At 35.8% G+C, this 22,151-nt stretch overlaps 2 protein-coding genes across 5 annotated transcripts; one reads left to right on the top strand and one right to left on the bottom strand.

Annotated features, from left to right (window-relative positions):
- Positions 1-2,242: 2,242 nt before the first annotated feature.
- Positions 2,243-13,481, bottom strand: LOC122297060 (vacuolar protein sorting-associated protein 32 homolog 2-like). Of its 4 annotated transcripts, none has more exons than XM_043106849.1 (8): positions 13,325-13,481; positions 12,985-13,129; positions 6,604-6,703; positions 3,912-3,997; positions 3,648-3,739; positions 3,247-3,361; positions 2,967-3,161; positions 2,243-2,484 (listed from the first exon to the last, which is right to left on the bottom strand). In XM_043106849.1, exons 2-7 carry the CDS (start codon positions 13,054-13,056, stop codon positions 2,970-2,972), a joined length of 657 nt encoding a protein of 218 aa, XP_042962783.1. In that variant the 5' UTR covers positions 13,057-13,129; positions 13,325-13,481; the 3' UTR covers positions 2,243-2,484; positions 2,967-2,969. The 4 variants fall into 4 exon arrangements, with proteins under 4 accessions (XP_042962783.1, XP_042962782.1, XP_042962785.1 ...); XM_043106848.1 differs by having other exon boundaries at positions 13,320-13,478; XM_043106851.1 differs by having other exon boundaries at positions 2,243-2,478; positions 13,320-13,478.
- Positions 13,482-14,408: 927 nt separating this feature from the next.
- On the top strand, positions 14,409-21,490 carry LOC122295407 (clathrin interactor EPSIN 1-like). Its single transcript, XM_043104416.1, has 12 exons — positions 14,409-14,527; positions 14,616-14,720; positions 14,844-14,895; positions 15,396-15,475; positions 15,586-15,664; positions 15,785-15,868; positions 15,970-16,115; positions 16,224-16,472; positions 17,346-17,452; positions 18,284-18,480; positions 19,958-20,336; positions 21,031-21,490. Exons 2-12 carry the CDS (start codon positions 14,680-14,682, stop codon positions 21,252-21,254), a joined length of 1,638 nt encoding a protein of 545 aa, XP_042960350.1. The 5' UTR covers positions 14,409-14,527; positions 14,616-14,679; the 3' UTR covers positions 21,255-21,490.
- The last annotated feature ends 661 nt before the right edge of the window (positions 21,491-22,151 follow it).

Here is a 22,151-nt window from a genome sequence, read left to right as displayed (position 1 = left end):
TATTTCAATACTTTTCTCTTATATATGGACCAAAATTTTCTTAATTAATAGTGTGTCGAACATGTGAAATAATTCACTAAAATGAAGAGTATAAAATCTTGATTTGAATTCAAAACCACTGCTTTGAAAAATGCAATTAAATTATCGACTGTTCCAAAAGGTTATATTGTATTCCTATTTAATATTTAAAAGGAAATTGGTTTATATTCTCGAAGGAAGACTAGCTACAGGGCAGTCAAATTAAAAGGAATCTGTATTTTGTCATAGCCTAGATATATAGATTTAATGAACAAAAACTATATATCACGAGGGAATTACGTAAGTAATTTGTTTTATGTTGATTGACTCCGAGCTTGAAAATCGTTTTCTTGTAAATATATATATATATATATATATATTAAAACGGACGGTATTCAATTTTATTCAATGTCCTTAATTACTTATGACGGAAGAAAATTGTAGTTTCAGTTTGATACTTAGGGTTATAGATAATCCTTAACTCCATAATTAGGGATCAAAATGAAATACAATAACACAATTAAAAGAATTCACTAACCATAATACACAAAGACATGCGTCAAATCAAAAAAACACAAAGTACATGTTTAGCAAAGAACTTGCAATCAAAGCAAGTAATGACAAAATATTCGACACCTTGTTTTCTCGTATATGTTGTCTTGGAAACAGCTTGCATATTAAAACCAGTAAAAAGCCAAAAACAAAAAACAAAAAAGGTTGACAGCTGGTGGAAACATACTTGACCGGAATTATTTCAAATCTCAACATGCATGGTCGGATTTAATTGTCGGTTGACAATGAAATGATGTTCTTTTGATCGACAAATTTCAATTAATGCACAAAACAATATAGCTAGAAACAATAAGAAAGTCATTTTCAAGAAAAATATTATACAACAAAACAAAAATAAATGTGGTTGATTTACTTATATAAGATTGGATGTCATGATATGTTCGCTGAGTTACAACCTTTGTATTAGAATTTGAATACAAGTTTTAGAGATGTGTTACAGTTACAAAGAAATTTTATAAAAATAAATTTATAAATTGAGATGATTTCATATGATACGTAACGTCGTTAGATTTATTTTATAATAAAAATAATTTTACAATTTAACGTATCAGATCAAACCACGTTAATTAGCTTGTGAGTTTATTTTTGTGAGATCTCTTTTCAACTAAAACATTTTCTTAAATTTTAAAAAATCTTATCATATGTCATGAGTCATCAGTCTATGAGAATAGACATTTTATAAAAATTACTTGACCGACCAAAATGCATATAAAACTATAAATCCAATAAGAACATGCATGTTTTGTGCTATACAGTGTACATAGAGCGATTCCTCGATCGACTCCAATGGGAAATAAAAAAAGAGTGGAGCCTTAAACTAGGTTTCAACAATTGTTTTCCTCATGATCAGTAGTTATAAATAATGGTACGTGGACCCTAGCATGAAAGATGACATCAGTTTGTTAACTTTGTTCTTAAAATTAATCAGATTTAGATCTTTTATATATTAATTATATATTTGTTTTATATTCTATCAAGCCATATTTCAAGAATTTTTTTTTTAATTATTTTTCAAGATTTTCCTATTGGATTCCTCAGTGGATTATTATGTTGGAGAATTTGAAATTGACTCGAAAAATTACCAAGTACAAAGAGCCCGCCCACGTTTAAGAAAACGTGTCATAAATATTCTAACTCTGATCTATATGTATATCATGCTATTAATTTTTAAGTATAAAAACATGTTTGGTTTCATCGAGTATGATAAGCTTATCCTTGTTTTTATTTTATGGCAGACCACTTGATGTATTGTCTTCGTCATTAATTAATTACTTCAATGGTTTGTACATTATAATCAAATGTTGTTGGCATGTCTTGCGTGAATGTTGCTCCAAGCCATTGACTTCGATTGTAACGTGATCACGAGGACTAGTGTTTTGTTGTAAATGCACTGTCTTATTCTAATAATATTTTATTTAATTTTTAATTTTTATTTTATTTGTATAACCAAACGAAACCAAACACATCCAAACAACCTATTCATACTTTAAAATGCTGAAATAACTAAATTACTCATGGTTTGAAAAAAGGGTTCAATTCAGTCGATTAACTTGAATTTGTCAAAAATGAAGTCTTTAAGGCCCTTTTTTTTTTTTTTTTTTTTTTTTTTTTTTAGCCACAAAATCAATTCAATAAACCAATTCAAGAGCGATTCAAGCCGACTCCAACCCCAAGATAAAATATCTCAAATAAAGTTGGCACATGATTTGTTTAGGAAACATCAGGTTACAAATTCTAGATAATAGGTATTGTACTTAAAGCCATATATACAAACAGTTGATATGGAGAGTTTTTCAATTTCACATGGGAAGGGAGGGTTGAAGCAGTCAAACTTCTTCCATCGTACAGCAGTTACTGACTTTTATGAAATATTCTCCCACTATGCATCTGTAACTGTAGGGACAGCAACATTAAAGAGTCAGTTAGGATGAAGTGCACCAAGAAGAAAAGTTTTCCAGATGCATTGGCAACTCCTAATGCATTCTATCATCAATCTGAAAGTGCAACTTCATTCAAGTTCTTTTAAAATAAATGAACCGAAAGCGTATTGACTGGCGTGATAAATTCAACATGTTGATTGTGTTCAATGAAAGTCGGACATAAATTGGGGATGCAATAAGCCGACGATTCATTGACAAGGAAACAATATCGTTTTGAAGCATCACTCTTCTCTTTATAATGGTAGCTGATAAAGAATAATAAAAAATATTTTCAAAAGAATTATATGTATGTCCCCTTAGAACTTTCAAATAAAATGATTCCAAGAAGTTTTAAGTAAACAGTTTTAAGTAAATCACCACTTCAGCTATGAAAACCAGAATAACATAGATGAATAAGGGGAAAAAATAGATCAGCATATGACATGAGTGAATGACCTCTTAGAGTGCCATCTCTGCCTGCAGTGCAGCAAGCTCGTCTTCCTCAGCGGTGTTCTTCTGAGGAAGAGGACGGGATGGTTGCCGGCCTGCTGGGACATGTACAGGAGCTGCAGGAGCAGTAGTAGCAGGCTGAAGAAGCTGTTCCTCCAACTCAGCTCCTTCCAATTCTTCAAGCTCTGCTTCCAATTCATCCTGAAACAGCAAAGTCGAATAGCTTAAACTTCTCGATCAGGAAATAAATTGAATGGAATGTAAGAACTAAAACTTGAATACATGCCTCATCAAAATCAGCAGATGCACCAATGGGAGTTGACAGTGCCTCCTGAATCTGTTTCATGTTCTCAGTCTGCTCATTGATCTCATCCATTGTCTTATCTACATCATCAATATTCCTACACAACCAAATGCCACATGAGATATAACGGGGCAGAATGGAATAGAATGTTCTGTTTCAAAAGGCCATCCGAACAATCTTATGACAGATATGCTAACACCATTTACTGATCAAGAAAAAAATAAAGGTATGCTGACACCATTTACCAGAAAATAACCGCATATTAATTATAGATTTTATTCAAAAACATTTTATAGTTTAATTGGATTCAAATCATTCTCCCTTATGGTGATGATGGACCAAGAATACTAGATTGTCCTAAATGCAATTGGGATGTAACTTACGTTGCCTTGTGCATGGCCTTCATAGCAGCTGCTCCAGTTCTCAATGCATCGACAGTTTCTGTTGTAGCTTTAGCACCTTCCAACAATATCATCTGAAATGCCAACCCGGAAAAAAATATATATATATTAAAGAAAATACTTGATTTGAAGTTTGAAAAAGAAGGGTCCTCATGCTAAGTTCTCATTACTTTTATTGAATTTGAAATCATTAATCCACATTTTTTTTTTTTTGGGTGAGTCAATTTGAAGACATTACAAAAGAACCTGATCATGAATACGCAATTGGAAATTTCCAAGCTGTTCAATTTGCTGCTCGTAAAGCCTCTTCTTCTTTAAACATTGTATTGCCGCTGTAAAACATCAAGAGGTATAGAATTAAATAGTAGTCTGAACCAGAGGAAAAAGCAGAAGTATCGTAGTGACTCTTCAAAAAAATGACGAAATCAGGAAATTCCCAAAAACACAATCTCTCTCTCCTAACTTATCAAATCTACTTCAGGCAGTCAATACGTAACACTCCAAACTAAGAAAGCAAAATAAATGGCTGAAAACATATGGTCATAATATATATCATGTAGTTATAGAGACAGAAGTAAAACCAAGAGGGAATTGAGTCTGAGAGCACAAGCAACATATTACATATGACATCCTTATCAACAGATTATATTGTAGGCAACATCATTATTGTTCTCCCACCTAAAGATGGTTATCATCTTTACAGAACAGTTATACATATATATATATAGGTAGAGCCAAGGGAAATGAGAACATTTATGTAATGACCCAGCCCAATAATTCTAATGTCGGAATACTGATAATTTTATTGGGCCTAAATTACATTTAATGGGCCATATTAGATAAATCCACGAGCAATAAATTATTGAGGTTGATTATTGAATAAGTTAGTCATTTTAGAATTTAAAATTATCCATTAAAAACTTATTTCAATTTAAAATTATCATTGATTGAAGTCCCCTACACAGTCCCAGTCACTGTCAATCCTACATTGAATAAACTACTAAATTATGTTTTTAAATTCAAACTCTCTTCTTAGATGATTATGACTGAGTGTTCAGTAAATTAGTATCACATGTATTAACTAAGTCCAACTCAAAACTCGTTGGCACTCTCTCCCAAATCTCCCTATAAATATCTCCCTTCTATATATTATTTAAAAAAAAACCATAAACCACCATAAGGGCAGCGGCCGAACCCAAGATATTTTGTGTCAAAAATTTTAGGAATACTACAAGGTAAGTAACTTGATCATAAATTAGGATTAACATACGTTAGTTAGTTATATGTATTATTATTATAGCCAGTTCTTTGGAAGCCAATGTTTACGTACCACGCATGTCATGATATTTGCAAGCACGTCATTTATCATGTTTCATTCCACATATTATAGTTATGTATGATATTATGCATCTCGTGCATTTCACGTTACATAAAACACGTAAACTTTCATAAGATCAAGATAAGCTCAGAATAGTTAACCAGATTGACATTCAGATGCATGGTACCAATGCGATTTATGGGTAGATGTGCAAATCACAGAGCTAAGCGTAGTCCACCATAGCATGCTGTGGGGCTGGTGCACAGCGTTGCACACAAGGTTAAGTGTGTGGGCCAATATGATAAGTAAAATAAGTAAGATAAGCTAAGATAAGTCATGCATGTCATAAGCATACGTATGAATGATCATGATTTTAATTCTCAGCATGAAAACTTTTATGAAAACCTTATATTTATTATGTTTATGTTTTGATAAGTTTCTTACTGAGTTATCAATTCATTTTAATTGTTTTATGTTTTTAAACCACCCTAGGTCAAAATATTTATAAAGGTAGAGCTACAGGTTGAGACTTAATCCAAGGATGCGTGATAGTGACCTAAATTATGTATAGAGATTTTAAGTTATGATTTTTATGGCACAGATTTTGTGAAATTTAAATAAATACTTTTGTACACTCTCATTTATGATTTCAATATTTTAATACAAAACTACTTTATTTATTATAAGGAATTTTTGTACTTGGCGCTTCCTTTAGGGAAAAAAATATATATAAGTTAAGTTTAGTAATAGCACTCTGGCTTCCCAGAGAATTTCTAAAAGTGACTTTATTATTAAACCTAGAGAGTGGGGTGTTACAATTCAATTACCTAAATCAGCTTGTAAAGAATATCTTTTTTTGATGTGGTAAGGCTAGATGGTGCATGAGATCCCATATTGTTTGAAAATGAGAAGTTCTTGCTCTTTACAATGGTTTCAATGGGGTTCCAATTGTATCATTTACTAGTCCTATTGGAATATAGACTTAGATGTGGCTTGGGCCTAGCTTGGGGGCCTGGGTAAATGGAATCAGAGTGTATTCTAATCAGAAATATGGGACTTAAGCAGTCACCTAAGACGAACAGGCCTGATGAAGATGTTGGGAATTTAAGAGAGGGAGATTGTGATGCCCCATAAGGACGGATAAGTGATAATAGGAAGTGGTGTATGGGATCCCACATTGTTAGGAAATGAGAAGTTCTTAATCTTTATAATCGTTCTAATGGGACTCCAATTATATTATTGACTAATCCTTTTAGAGTTTAGGCTCACATGTGGCTTAAGCCTTCCTTGAGGAGTTACAACATCTAATAAAGAACCAAGTGCGATAACCAAGGTTTAAGCAAACTATGAACTAGACATGAAAAAGCAAGCACCTAAAAACAACAACGTATGCAACTGCACTTTCCACTAGAAACAGAAAGGCACAACAACTACAACTGATACATATCCAAACCCTGAAAGAACACCTACATATTTTAAAGATAATCTTTTATTAATGATAAAAAAGGCACCATCCAAAAGAAATACCTACCTAGATAAAGCAAAAAGATTGAGAATGTCACGAAAACAAATATATATGTTTTTAACAATATTAGTTATTCCTAGATGTTGTGGTCTTACCTTTTTTGTTCTTTGCTCTAGTAAATTCCTTGGCCTTTTCAACCTCTGCAGTTGCCTTCTTCAAAAGGACATTCTCTTTTTTCTCTAGCATTTCAAGTGTCTTCAAATTGTAGAAAAAGATACTTAGCAAAGAGAGCGGGAAAAATTAAAATATAACTACAAGTTGAAAACTGGCATCACTAAAATTTTTTTTGATGAGTAATATTAAATTTTATTGATATAAAGAAAGGCACAAGCTAGGTACACTGGAAGTATACATGTGAATACATCGCTTTAAAAGCTAGAAACTGTTACAAGGACATCGCTAAAATAATGATGACAGGCAACTCATCATTCAAAAAGAGGGGAAGGGGGCATGATGATGCTGTCATAACCAGGAGGCTATACCAAATGTGCTTCCCTAATTAGCTTTGATGTAAATCTCAACCCAATTCCATTTTCATCCAACATTTATCCAATCTACTTCCATTCTCTCTGTGTGTGCATGAGAGAGAGAGAGAGAGAGAGAGAGAGAGAGAGAGAGATGAAAACTAATCCAACAAATGATACATATAATAGACTATAGATATCACATAATATAAATTTATATATTTCTAGAGAAATGATATTTGCAGTCCTGGAATATGCAAGCGCTGCACAATCCCTTTGTAAAAAGTGAGTAAATACAGGATTCACATAAAAAAAAAAAAATTAATATTGGACCCCACATGTTTTCAAAACAATTGCGCGGCGCTTGCACACTCCACAACTGTATGTAGCATTACTCATGTTTCTATATGATCAAAATCAACCGGAAAGACACTCCAATGGACAGTGAAACAGAGAACAATATATTAATGAAGAAATTGTTATTTCTGAGTACTGCCACTAACAATGTCAGAATTTTTTTTTTTTATTAGTAATTGAGGCCTGCTGATTTATAGTCAAGTTAAATACTGCTGGAAATGTGGTACAAAGAGAACTCTCCCCACTCCATGCATCTAACCAAAAGCGGGTTTGTGCTCCATCACCCACCTCAAACTTTAGATGTTTTTCAAAAGCATTCCATCCCTTTCTTATGAATTTCCACAACCTTACTCCATATGACCCCCTACCCTCTAAAGAACACCATTCCCCCGACGCACAACCATACTTTTGATCAATGACCTCCCTCCACAGCGAGTTCCTTTCCAATTGATATCTCCACAACCACTTCCCTAATAATGCCTTGTTAAACACACTCAAATTTCGTACCCCTAGCCCCCCATTCGCAATCGGCCAGGTCACCTTTTGCCAACTCACAAGGTGAAACTTAAATTCCTCCCCCATGCCTCCCCACAGGAAAGTTCTAAACAACTTCTCTATCCGGTTTGCAACCTTTACTAGTAAAGGGAACAAGGAAAGATGGTAGGTGGGGAGATTGGATAGGGTGTTTTAATGAGAGCTAATCTTCCCCCTTTTGATAAGTATAACATCTTCCAACCCAATAATCTTTTCTCAATCTTCTCTACTACTCCATCCCAAATGCTCATTGCTTTATAAGGTGCCCCCAAGGGAAGTCCTAAGTATTTTAAAGGAAGGGACGTCATTTTACAACCCAATAGCTCCGCTAAAGAGGCTATATTGCTCACGTCCCCCACCGAGACCAACTTCGACTTCTCCAAGCTCACCTTGAGCCCCGATACAGCTTCAAAACACAACAACAATGCCCTTAGGGCTCGAATCTAGCCACTATCTGCATCACAAAGAATGAGGGTATCATCCGCAAAAAGTAAATGAGAAATGGTGCTAACATTACTATTGCTACCCACTGAAAAACCAGCAAGAAAGCCCCCCCTTACGATAGCCTCCACCATGCGACTCAAAGCCTCCATCACAATAACAAAAAAGAAAGGGGATAGTGGGTCTCCTTGTCTCAAACCCCTAAAAGATTGGAAAAAGCCACATGATCTACTAAAAACCGAGTTGTCAATACACAATGCTTGATCCATTCACACCACTTATCCCCCAAAACCACATCTTCTAAGCATATAGAAAAGAAAATCCCAGCTCACATGGTTATAAGTTTTTTCCATGTCTAGCTTGTAGAGGACCCCTGGAATGCCTTCCCTTAACCAACTGTCCAGACACTCATTTGCTATCAAGACCGAGTCTAAAATTTGCCAGCCCCGAACGAAAGCATTTTGAGGTTTGGATATGAGACTATCCATCACCACGCTTATGCGCTTAGCTAACACCTTAGAGATGATTTTATAAATCCCACCTATCAAACTGATAGGCCAGAAATCTTTCAAGTCATTGGCACCCACTATCTTCGGAATGAAAGCAATGAATGTAGTGTTTAGTGACTTTCCAAACTCATGACTAGTATGAAATCATGAAAAATCTTCATTACTTCCTCCTTCACTATATCCCAACATCCTTAAAAGAAAGCCATGGAAAAACCATCCGGGCCTGGGGCTTTATCTTTACACATACCTTTAACCACAAGATGTACTCCTCTTCCTCAAGCGGTTTCTCCAACCATCCTGCTACCTCTGAACCCAGCTATTCAAAACTTAAACCATCAAGTTTGGGGCGCCAATCTACCTTTTCAGCGAGGAGTTCCTCATAATACTACACTGTGTGGTCTTGAATTTCTTCAGTAAACTGCAGCACCTGTGAGCTGGAATGAAGGACTTCAATAGCATTGTTGCGCCTATGTGAATTGGCCACCTTGTAAAAGAACTTGGTGTACTTGTCCCCCTCCTTCAACCAAAGCACCCTAGATTTTTGCCTCCAAGATATCTCTTCTATCAGCAAGACTTTCTCAATTTCAGTTACAACCACATTCTTCCTTGACAAAGAAGCCTCATTAACATACCCTTCCTCCAAAGCATGCAACTCTTCCCATAGGATATTTTCTGCACTTCTGTATGTCTAAAAACTTCTACATTCCACTTTTTTAAATCAAACTTAAAGAGCTTTATGTTTACCCGCCACAATAAAACTAGGAGTACCATCAAAAGAATAGCCATCCCACCAATCCCATACCTTCTTCACAAATCCTTCAAATTCCAACCACATATTCTCAAATTTGAAATATCGCCTACCCCCATGAATGCCATCACAATCAAGCAAAATTGGGAGATGATCAGAACATACCCGTGGCAACCTTTTCTGGCATAGATCTAGGAAATCTATCTAGTCGGGACCCCCCTCGACAATTGGACCAAGTATATGCCCCCCCTTGCAGCGGCAAGTCCACAAGATTCAGCTCAAATATCAACTCTGAAAAAGCTTCCATTGCACCTGTCAATGTGGATGCCCCCTCTCTTTAACTAGGGAACCTGACTATATTAAAATCTCCACAAAAGACCCAAGGTAACTCCCAAACAGAATGTAAACTCGCCAGCTCTTCCCACAACAAATTTCTCTCTCTATCCGCATTGGGCCTATACAGGTTAGCTAGAGCCCACGTCCACCCATCCTCAACATTCTTAAAAGATACTGCCAATGAAAACATCTTGATACATTCCTCCACCATCTCCACCACTCGCTTATCCCACAATACCAACACACCTCCCGAAGCCCCTGATGAAGCTAAGTAACACCACCCCACAAAAGAGCAACCCCACAAACTATGAATTATGTGCCTGTCAATACTACACAACTTGGTCTCTTGAAGGCAAACAATGTCCACCTTCCAAATACGGAGAAGAGATCTAATGCGAAGGCGCTTATTCACATCATTGATCCCCCTTACATTCCATGAAAGAATTTTAGGCATTAATAAAAGATGGTGGCCCCCTTCCCTTCACCCTCTCCACACTTCCTTATTATCATAATTAATAGAACTCTTGAGGCGTTTCAACTCCCGGTCTTATTTCAACTAATTTCAGAACTGTAGTTCTCCCTACCTCTATCACACTTAGAAGAGTCTTGAACTGATCTTCAAACCCAGGACACGAAATCCCCACACATTCATGAAGTTTCTCAACTTCTTTTAGCACCCAGTCCGAAGAAAATCTAAACACTAGCTTTGGAGATAGGGTACGTAGCGGGATAGGGCTATCCATATCTCCCTCAGCCCCACTAGTCTCCATTTCTCTCAACTCAACCTCCTCCATACCTTTTGACCCCCTTTCTATTTGCAGTAACCACATCTCCTTATTAATATCCCCCTCTACTTCAATATTCACCTCCCCTTCCTCTAGCACATTCATGGAAGACAAACTTTTAATTGCTTCCCGTGCTTTGAAAGGTGCCCTCATCAGTTTCCAAAACCAGAACCTCGGTTTGAGTTGTACCTAAAGGCTCTCCAAAGACCATCAGCGTCGTATGTGCATACCCATGGTAAGAAATGGGCTCGCCACTTGGTTCCATAACTGCCTCCAAGAGAGAAAGTGGAACTGAGTTATGGATTGGTGTCTCTTTACCCATGCCGGCCTCACAGAACCCCTATGTTGGCATCGAGGAAGCCCAGCGACCTCCATTGCACATTTTTGGGCAGATTCCGAGAGTTTTGAACTAGGCGTGCCGTCGTGGAGAGCTCGAGAACTGTCTTCTTGCTCTGTTGTGAGCACCGCTAGCATTGTGCTATCCTCCGGTGGGCTGATCAACTGTGGCGAAGTCACTTGAGGCCTTGTCGGCGACGACGGCTTAGGCCTTCTCTCCAATGGGCCTGGGTCTTTAGACGGATGGCTTCTCCCTCTGTCTCGGATAATCCATGCCTCATTTTCGGCCTCTGGGCACTTTACTTCCAAGCTGGGCCCATTTGCCTTGCCCTGGCCTTGTCCCTATCCCATTCCACTCAAGCCCACATCCATTACATTTTGTTTAAAAACACACCGCTTCAGCCTCTGCATTTTAAAACTCAACTCTCCCATTTGCTTTTCAATCTCAATTAGTGTCTCCACCCAGTTTTCCTCTTTTAGGCCAACACCTCCTCTACAATCCCCCTTCACCATACTGCACCCCTTCTAAAAGAGTTCCCGTCTCAATCCTGGACAAACTTGCCACCTCTGGCTTTTTTGTGTCTCGAGGCCCCTCAATTCGACCTTGGATTGCCTCCCTATACAACGGAAGTGCCATAGTACGTGGCAGTAGAATGGGCTTCCATGCGTGAGTGTCTCTGTTCTTTCCTCCCAAAACAGAGGAAGCTATAGAGATCTCCTTCAACATATCCCCAAAAGTCCTCCACCCTACCCCATCCCTTCCTTCTAGAATCACTAGCATCCCATGCCTCTTCACTTGACCGAACTCCGATACAGAAAAGAATCTCCCATAGAAGTTGCTTTGCTGTTGCACCACCAACACCTAAGCCCTGCTTCTTTTCGTTCTAAAAAACTCAGAAGAACCCCCATTTACTATGCCTTCTTTCACCATGTTTGCCAGCCATCCCAGCGAGTCTTGGTCCATGGAGATGTATTTCACAGCACGGAAACTACTTTCCGTGATTCTCCACCACCTATCATTGACCATTTTGAACTCAAAGCATTTTTGTTCAATAATAACATTTCTGATTAACTCCATCTCAACACCGCAACAAGAATATGAAAAAAACAGATAGAAAAGCTCCAGGAAAAAGGTTTTGAGTATAGAAAAATGGATTCTAAGAAACACTAAGATTTCCTAAACTTCAAAGTGAATAAAGGTAAACCAAAAGATCATCTCTGGCGAGAAGCACCAGAGATGAGAGGGCGGGAGGGAAGGGTTGTACGGAGAGAAAACGTATATAAATTTTGATTTTAATTTAGATACAAGAACCTATATGTCAGAAATTGAGATGGGTCATTTTTAAAAACCCACAAAAAGAATCTCACTTTAAATTTGAAAGTGATTAGTTAACACCCAGGCCCACCCTAACACCATCCTATGACTCACCCCTCACAATTCCAATGCTCACACAGCAAAAAACTCTCCTAGAAGATTAACTTACAATCTTCCTAAAGTATAAAACCTGTAGAGACTAGTCTCGTACTTAATCAAACATCAGTAGATATATGTACACCAATTGGGAATTCACTTAACGACACCAACTATAACCCTATGGAAAGACATAAAAGCACAAAACTGCTCGTGGGACAAATCAGTTGATAAACCAGTAAATGAAATGTAAAAGTGTCGACAAGCCAGAACGATAAGGTTAATGGACTCTATAATGTCAAAGATTCGCAAGTCCTGAAATTAATTCACTCATAATATGCACCTATAAAGCAATTTCTCATACTTGGATGAGAAATACTCATTAAGGGTAGAGAAAAAATTATGCGATACTTAAAAAAATTGGACCTTGTTTGTTTCAACTAGCCCTGAGACAATCCGCAGGAAATAAAATTAAAACTTTATTTCTTCATATTTCCAACAATTGTAAGTCTAGGGAAAATTCTAACCAAGAGAAAAGGAAGATCGAAATCAAACCTCGTTTAACTTGTCCAACGTTGTTAATGCGTTGGTCTCCTGCTTAGGTTTACCGAACACTCGCTGAAACATGATCGGTTTGTTTTGTGTATTGGAAAATACTCTCTAGTGCCGGAAAACGAGAAAAATGAAAAAATTTTGAGCCCTGAAACAAAGTAAAAGAGGCCGATCAGCGGATTTAGCCGATCTGTGGAAAAGAATCAAACGGTTGAACAACTATTTGCTGACAGATTATGAAATTTTCAAAATATATATGCATATAGAATGATAAAACTGACTTGATTATATTGAAAACAATATTAGACTTTTGAAAGAGAACGAATTGAGAGAATTACAGAACTGTAGGGTTCAAAATTGGAAGTGCGAAAGGAAGTTCTAGGAAAGACTCGGGTTGGTGGTCGAGAAGACGTAGAGAGAGGCAAGTTTTTGTGACAGGCTGTGAGTATAGCTTGTGTAACGGACGACTCGTCGTTGAACTAAAACTACTAGCAGTCTTAAGCACAAGACAGGAAATGCCCAAGGTATTGCTATTTCCACGCTATTATGAAATAAGTTTTAGTATAAATTAACATATATTAAAATTTAATTTATGAAAAAAGTTTATAAATCTAATCGTGCTAAGTTGTATAAATGATGTCTTTAACATCGGTTTGTGAACAAAATTGTAGCTAATATAATATATTTTTTTTATTGTAAGTTAGGTTTATGAATAAAATAATATAAATAAAAAATAATCTTATTTAAAAGTCTTTGACTACTTAATTTTTTAAAATAATATTATATATTTTATTTTTATTTTTATTATATTTAATTATTTTATTGATGTCTTAAATTTTATGTGACTTTCTATTTTAAAGATGGAGGGAGAAAATTACTGAGTAACACTATATATTTTGTTTTTAATAGATAAATTTTTTAAAATAATATTATATATTTTATCTTTAATTTTATTATATTTAATTATTTTATTGATGTTTTAAATTTTATGTGACTTTCTATTTTAAAGATGGAGGGAGAAAATTATTGAGTAACACTATATACTTTGTTTTTAATAGATAAATATGATATTCATTTCAAATCAATTAAAATTAAGAAATACAAAACTTACCAAATGTGCGTTCTGAATATGTATCTTGATTCTCTTTTTTTAACTTAATAATTAAGAAAATATATTTTAATGATGTTGTAAATTTTTTTTAAAATATATTTAAAAATATAAATAAATAAAATTACTTTTCTTAAGACCGAACTCGTGCTACATTCTCGGTAGACGTAGCATTTTTTATTAAAATATATAATATTAATTAAATAAAAAGAAAAAATAATTTTATTTAAAGTTATTTACACTATATATTATTTATTTATAATTTAATTTAAAAAATAAATTTTAAATTTTAAATATTATAAATCTGTAAAAAGATCATATTTTAATTTATTTTCGCCGCTCTGCTCCTCAAATCAGGATTGAGGACACTGCAGATAAGTGGCCATTCGAGAATCCATATAGGTCTGTCCTTCTATGCGACTCTCCCAGATCTAGAAGGTCCTTCCTCTTTAACCTTGATATAAGCTCCTCAATTCACTTTGTATCTGATTTCATTACTGACATCGAACTTCATCTATTCCTCCAGATCTACATTTTCAACATTTTAGTTCTGCTTTTTGATTCGGGAAGTTTCTGTAGATCCGTCTATCATGGATTTCATGAAGGTTTTTGATCAAACTGTTCGAGAAATGTGAGCTCCTAACCGTCTCCCTCACGATTTTCTCGACTTGATTTTTTTTGTTTTGTTTGTACAAGCTTTCAAAATCCTGATCTCATTTCCTCCGTTCGTTGTTCTGTTTCTCTTTTGGCGCAGAAAGAGGGAGGTGAATTTGAAGGTCTTGAAGGTTCCTGAGATGGAACAGAAGGTGAAAACGCGAATTCTTTTTAATATTCTGCGAAGAATTTCGGTTCTCTACGTAATCATATATTTTGACACGAATTATTATCCATTTCCTTTTTCCACTAGAATCAACATTTATTTTGCAGTTGGAATTGTCATATTCGGTTCAATGATTATTAAAGCATATTGCAATCTCCAACTTCTTCTTCTTCGTGAAATGTACGATGATATTTATGATGTAAAATATTCGACGGAATTCTTGACTGAAGATGTCAAATTTAAATTAACAGATGTGAAGAAGCTCGTTAGATCTTTGATTTGTGGAATTTAATCTAAACCAGTGTTCATGTTCAACTCTTTTTTTCTCTTTGTTTCTTGTTATACTCATAGCTGGTTAAAGGTTTTGCACTTTGTGGCGAATGAACAGATTGCAATTATTGAAATTTGTTTATTAGACATTTTTTAAGTGACTAGAAGCTGATTTTCTTGCTCAAGAAAAATTAGTTTCTGCCTTTATTAATTCAGGTACTGGATGCGACGGATAATGAACCTTGGGGTCCTCATGGCACCGCGTTAGCAGAGATAGCCCAGGCTACAAAGAAATTGTAATAGAAAACTTGCGCACATCTATTAAATCTTTAGACAGTTACTGCTTTATGAAAGAACTATCTATCGCTCCACTTAAGCTTAACTTATTACTTTTGATATCTTTCAGTTCTGAGTGTCAGATGGTTATGTCTGTTTTGTGGACAAGATTGGCCGAGTCTGGCAAGGACTGGCGCCATGTGTATAAGGTAAGATTGGAATGGAAACTTTACGATACATGTAGAATCTGAATGATCTATTCTCTGAACCTTGGTGGATTGTGCCCCATCTTTCATGCCCTCAACTTGTGAAATTGCTTAATATATCAGGCATTGGCTGTCGTAGAGTATTTGGTAGCACATGGATCTGAACGTGCAGTTGATGACATTATAGAACATACTTTCCAAATCTCAGTAAGGACTTTTTAATTCTGCATAGCGCACCCAATTCTTAAAATTGTGTATCATGAGATTGAATGTTCTCTGACATTCTCTTTGGTTTTGTGTTGGTAAAGTCACTCACAAGTTTTGAATATGTTGAGCCGAACGGGAAGGATATGGGAATAAATGTGAGGAAGAAAGCCGAAACCATTGTGGCCCTTTTGAATAATAAGGAAAAAATACAAGAAGTTAGAAATAAAGCTGCTGCAAACCGTGATAAGTAAGGAGTGCTTCAAGAAATGAAAATTTATGGTCAATGTCAGCTTCAAGGATTTTTTTGTTTTTGTTTTTGTCAGTGAATGAACTGTGTGAATACCACTACTTTTAGGTACTTTGGACTTTCTTCCACTGGAATTACATACAAGTCAGGTTCAGCCACATCTAGTAGCGGCGGCTATGGAAGTGCTGGCTATGGAAGTGCTGCCAGAGATGGTGATAGGTTTAGTGACAGTTACAGAGACAGGGATCAATATGGAGAAGAGAAGTATGAGAAGGATACCTTTGGGAAGTCCCGTCTTGGGGTTACAAGCGATAAGCAGGGGAATACTTTGAAGAAGGGTTCTACACGCAATGGAAGGTAGGCAGTTTATGTATTTTTCCTGATTTGTTTTCTATTTACCAAAAAAGAAAATAATAATAATGATAATGATAATGATAATGTTGTATATTCCAAGTTGGACTATGCTATATCTTCTTTTGATCAGTAGAAGTATGCTATATCATAAAGTCTGATTGGCTTTAAGGACTTATTTGGTGGTGATGAGCTCTATATCTTGTCATATTCCTGTGATACCCCATAGGATAAGGATAATGGTAGATGGTGTATGAGATTTCACATTGCTTGGGAAGGAAAAGTTCTTGCTCTTTATAATGTTCCAATGGGGCTCCAATTGTATTATTGACTAGTCCTTTTGGAGTATAGGCCATGTGTTTTGGGTCTTCCATTGAGGCGTTACAATTCTTTTCTTACTTGTTTGGGTTTCATTTTATTTGTAAAGCAACTCATGTCATTCACTATATATTGGCAATTTTTTGTGTTCTTAGTCTTACGGTTACTGAAGAACTGGCACCAGCACGCTGCTGTGTTGCAATTATTATCCTTACAGTGGGAGTTTGGGAAAACCTATTAGAGTTTCTGGTAGCACTTGCTTTTAAGAGTTATACCTGTGTGCATGATGAATGTCAACATAATTATGGGCTTTGATAGTTCCAATAAGATTGACCGGCTAGTTCTCAAGACTCAGAAAACTCAAGGAAAAAAAAAAGTTCTCAAGACTCAGAAAACAGTGTTGTAGAAAACATGGTTTTAGTTACCAATGGATAGTTAACCGTACATCTCTCTCTCTCTCTCTCTCTACACGCCAACACACTGGCAAACACTGACACATTTGCATCTGTCATTATTAAATTCTTCTGCTATTTTTCTGATCATAGATTGTCTGTCATGCAGTAAGGATGAAAACAATATTTCATCAAATGCATTTGATGAAAGTTCAAGTGTCCCTTCAAATAATTACGAGGATGAGTTTGATGATTTTGATCCACGTGGAACTGCTAGTAAGTATCCTGCAATGCTTTTCCCTTTGGTACAATGGTACAATTGTTAATTTTTATATCAGTAACGAAGAGATCTTGTGGTTCACATGCTTGGTAGGTTATTTGGCTTCTACTTGCTGCTTGTGCCTACAATCAGCATATTGAGCACCATTTTATGTTGAAATGTTTCATAACTTATGTCAAGTGAAGCACTCCCAATTGTCTGGACTCACTAAGTAAGAGCAGTTCTGCTGACAGGTCAACTGAAAATACAAGAAAAAGGGATTCCCTTTGGATCCTATTCCAGACAGTACTTGACTTGTTCTTGTAGCAAAAGATCATAGAAGGAAGAAATTTATTGTTTATAAGGATGGCACGATTTCTTTTGGTATCACAGAAGGAATGACAAGAAAATCCCAGTCATCTGGTGCTTTATTCCTCGATTATTAAGTAGTTAGGCATGTCCCTATGCTGAATGTTCTTTAATATCGTGTGATAGTTAAAACAGGATCATCCTCCCTGTGATCTGGGACTAGGCTGGGATTATTTTTATGCATAGATGTTTTAGACTTGCACATGCCGTAGAAACCTGGTTTGGTGCCCTTATTCGAGTAGTATGTCTTGCGACTCTGAGTTTTAAATTTCTTGTGCCTTGGCTTCCATCTCATGCGTTTTCTGAGTTTCAACCATTACGGTAGATTTGTTACTATGAATCTTGCTTGTGCTTTTCCAGATGCAAAGCTTTTCAACAGGATACTCTAATGATATTGATTGTTGAACTAGTGCCCATGATTTTAATCCTTTTCATAGGATGTATATGATCATTTTTGTTGTGAATTATGCTTTTGATAGAGGCTGCCGCTGGAAGCTCTAACGAGGTAGATCTGTTTGGCCAAAGTTTTGTTGGTGACCTCTTGGATGCTCCAACATCTATTCCTACAGAAAAGCCAGTCATGAAGAGTAGTTCATCAGAGGTTGATCTGTTTGCAGATGCAACGTTTGTATCAGCATCACCCCACATAGAAAAGGCACCAAATTCTCAAACTCAGGTCAGATGCCCTGTCATCTCAATTTATAAATGTACCGTACAGCTATATATGAATATTTTATATGTTTGAAGTTTGAGCTCAGTGTTACTACTGTGCAACTATTGCAAAAAGAATGCAGAATCAATGTTGATATTGTCCTAGGATTTTCAGCTCTCTGATCCAGCAGCTAAGGTATCCCAAATAAAAGGATCAAATGTTACTAGATGTTCCCTTTACACTTGAGCTGTAATGTGGAATGCTTGTAAGCTAGTTTAGAATCTCTGTATTTGATAAATGACCATTTAGCTTCCTTGAGCAGTGTAACTTTTCCAGTAGTTGGTGAAACTCTGTCCTTGTCATCCATTGTGCTTGAGATAGTTTTTACATATTTGAGAACAAAGTAAAGGTGTTTTTCTGCTACAAAACAGTTAGTTTTAGCTCAAAATTCGAATTGAACTCCAAAAATGGTTTTTTTTTTATTTTATTTTACTTATAAAAAAAATAGAATGATATCTGTTATAGAGGATTCCACGTGAGTGAAGGTTCAGCAGTGGTATACCAGTATTTTTGAAATGGATATCTAGGAAAAGTATTTACTTGAAATGAGAATTTGCAATTGATGTGTTTCTCTGATAGTATTGCTTGGAAATGGGTCTTTATTCACACATCGTGATTGGCTGGATTTGGTTTCACTTCACCTCTTGAAAATTTTGCCCATTCAATCCACATTCTCAACTTTCAAAAGAGTGGTGGTATAACCTTCTGTACTGACCTGTGGCTAGAAAAAGTAGCTGAAGAAAGTCCTTCTGTTCCTACTTATCCAAAAAAAAAAAGTCCTTCTGTTCCTATTACAGTTTTAATGATTTTTCTCTGCAGTTTTGTCCTTATTATTCTATCAGTGACATTTTTCCCTCCCTTATCTATCAGTTAATGCCAGGTAAACTTGGGTATATATTTAAACCACTAGTACAAGGACAAAATGCCCTCCTATGAAATGCAAGGGAGAGTTGATCATGAAAAGGTCACTCAAATATCTTACATAAATTTATTGTTGACTGTTTCTCTTATCTTTTCTGCCTTTTGGTTAAACGATGGTTCTAAACTTATGGTGCTGGACTTTTGAAACTTTAGCAGCACTTGATTCTAAAAGGAGGGGATGGGATAGTAAAATGGAATCAGCCCACATCATTGGGAGTAAAGTGTAATTTGTCCTAAATTAAAAGATTTTTTTTTTATAATTAAATAAGTATTATCAATCAAAGAATAGGCAAAGCTAAGTTCATTACAGTAAAAGTCCTAACTAAGTAGGAGCAATAGATACAAGGAACTCATGTAAATCTAGACCGGCAAAGTCAATGGCAGGAAAACTATGTTAAGTGTTATTTACAAATCCATAAGCACTAATTATCCTTAGGTAGGATAATGGTTATATTATTTCTCCTTTTGGTACAAAGATCCTATTCTTCTGAACTAACCGTTAATGGTATGATTTGTGCAGACTGAGGTTGATCTATTTGCTTCCCAACCTGCCACAGTTCCTTCAGTAGTTGATCCTTTTGCTATCCCTGATCCAGTTGTGCAGCCTCAAATTAAAGCTTCCAACCCTGCACCGAGAGATTCTAACATTGTTGATCCCTTTGCTGCTGTTCCCCTTAACAATTTCGATGGATCTGATTTGTTTGGTGCATTCACTTCTCATTCTGGTTCAGCATCTTCGGAACCCTCACAGAATGATGTCAATGGTGGAAACAATAATTTGGGTGGAAAATCTTCGTTAGATTCTAGTGCTCCACTGAAAAAGGATACTTTCCAGGTGAAGTCAGGAATTTGGTCCGATTCACTGAGCCGTGGACTGATCGACCTTAATATATCTGCTCGTAAGTCTACTATCTCAACTAACAAATTACCTTCCCATCTCATAGTGTTGGGGCACAATTGGCTTTTTTGAGTCTTATGATCTAAATAACTTGCAAATGATAAACTTGATATAAAGAGGAAGAAAAAAGACAAGAAAAAAGGATAAATTGTTAAAATTCATTTTTAAGAGGTGTCAAATATTCTACATGTGGAAGAGATTTGGATAGTGATGTCAAAAATATTTTTTTGTGCATTTTCATTGAAAAATTATGCTCATAACACTTTAGGCGCATAACAACACTAGGATGGTATGACAAGCACTGGTGTCTGCCAGATCAGTGGTGTTACGAGTATCAAGACCCACCTTTTCCTCTAAATAATGCACTGTGGCATGTTAAAACCAGATAACTGTCCCTACCTTGAAAGGGTTGTATGTGACAATCATTTATTCGCACGCGCGCACACACACATATGTATTATTAAAATCGTTTTGCAAGTGTGCCAAATAGTATCCTTTTTTCAGCAATGCTTGTTCAAGTTGCGTGAGAAATTTATTTGGTATATTGATGATAATGCTGTTTGTACCAAAGTTGTGCACAAGTCAATGGTTTTATGTACAACTTTTGTGAATAACTCCTGCAATTAATATATTCCATTTATTACTGAATTGGTGTGCCTCTCGTAATTGCCTTCTCATTTGAGTATACTTGCCAGCCAAGAAGGTATCCTTGGCTGATGTAGGTGTAGTGGGTGGATTAAGTGATGGATTCGATGAAAGAGAGAAGGGACCCCCAACTTCGTATTATATGGGGCGAGCAATGGGTGCCGGATCCGGTCTTGGTAGATCCAGTTTCACATCTTCACAGGCAATGGGTGGGAACGACATCTTCTCTGACCGTAGTCGCCAACAATACCAATTTGGTGATTTCCAGAAGTAATTGTTTTTTGTCCTTTCTCATTTCTCTGCTCTCTCCTTTAATATTCTTTTGCATGATTGGCAAGTACATTGGAAATCTTTTAGCATATTAGTAGTGTGCTCAGCTTGTTACACCATACACAAGTAATATTATGATTTGAGAATGTATTGGTCATGAGTGGGTTTATCTAATATAATGGTATATATATGTGTAATGGATTGCAAACTACCTTTCTAGTAAAATCCTATTTTGGTGCCTTTCTTCTTCTTCTTCTTCTTCTCTTTTTCTACCTTTTTTTTTTTTTTTTTTTTTTTTGGGATAATCAGGTGTTTTGAGTCTGACTAGTTCCCAGAAATGGATAGGCAGGAAATAAAAAGTGCATCACTTTGTTTAGCTTATATGAAGAAAACGAGCGCTCCCTCGATTGTAGGGCCTGTTAGACGGAAAATAAACAGCTCCTATCATTTTATAATGACTTCATTGAGTTTAATCTTGATGGGCAGGTATTCAAAGAGAAATATTTTAATTACAAAGAAATTTTACAAAAATAAATTCATAATACTCTTTATTTTTATGTTAAATTATATCTCACATATCATATAAAATCATATTAGTTTATATTTATTTTATAAAATCTTTTTATGACTATAATACTTCTCAATTTCAAAGTCGGTAGACTAGCTAACCTAACCTAAGTTTGATCGTGGTTTGATATAAAACCTCTGATTTTCGCTTTGAAGCGTCCCTGCCACCCTGTTGACTATATCCTTTTCTTCCTTTAATGTTTTGACGGTTCTATTATATTTATCAATAATAGTGAGGTTTGATGGTAACTTGATTTGACAAATCAACTCTTACAATAAAATGAATGTTGACCTTACGACAATGTATTTATTTTTACTATAATTAAGGGAACAT

This window comes from Carya illinoinensis, chromosome 15, assembly GCF_018687715.1.
Source record: "Carya illinoinensis cultivar Pawnee chromosome 15, C.illinoinensisPawnee_v1, whole genome shotgun sequence".
In the NCBI taxonomy this organism is placed as follows: Eukaryota; Viridiplantae; Streptophyta; class Magnoliopsida; order Fagales; family Juglandaceae; genus Carya; species Carya illinoinensis.
The sequence above is the reverse complement of the archived record's forward strand: the minus strand, read 5'-3'. Positions and strand labels throughout refer to the sequence as shown.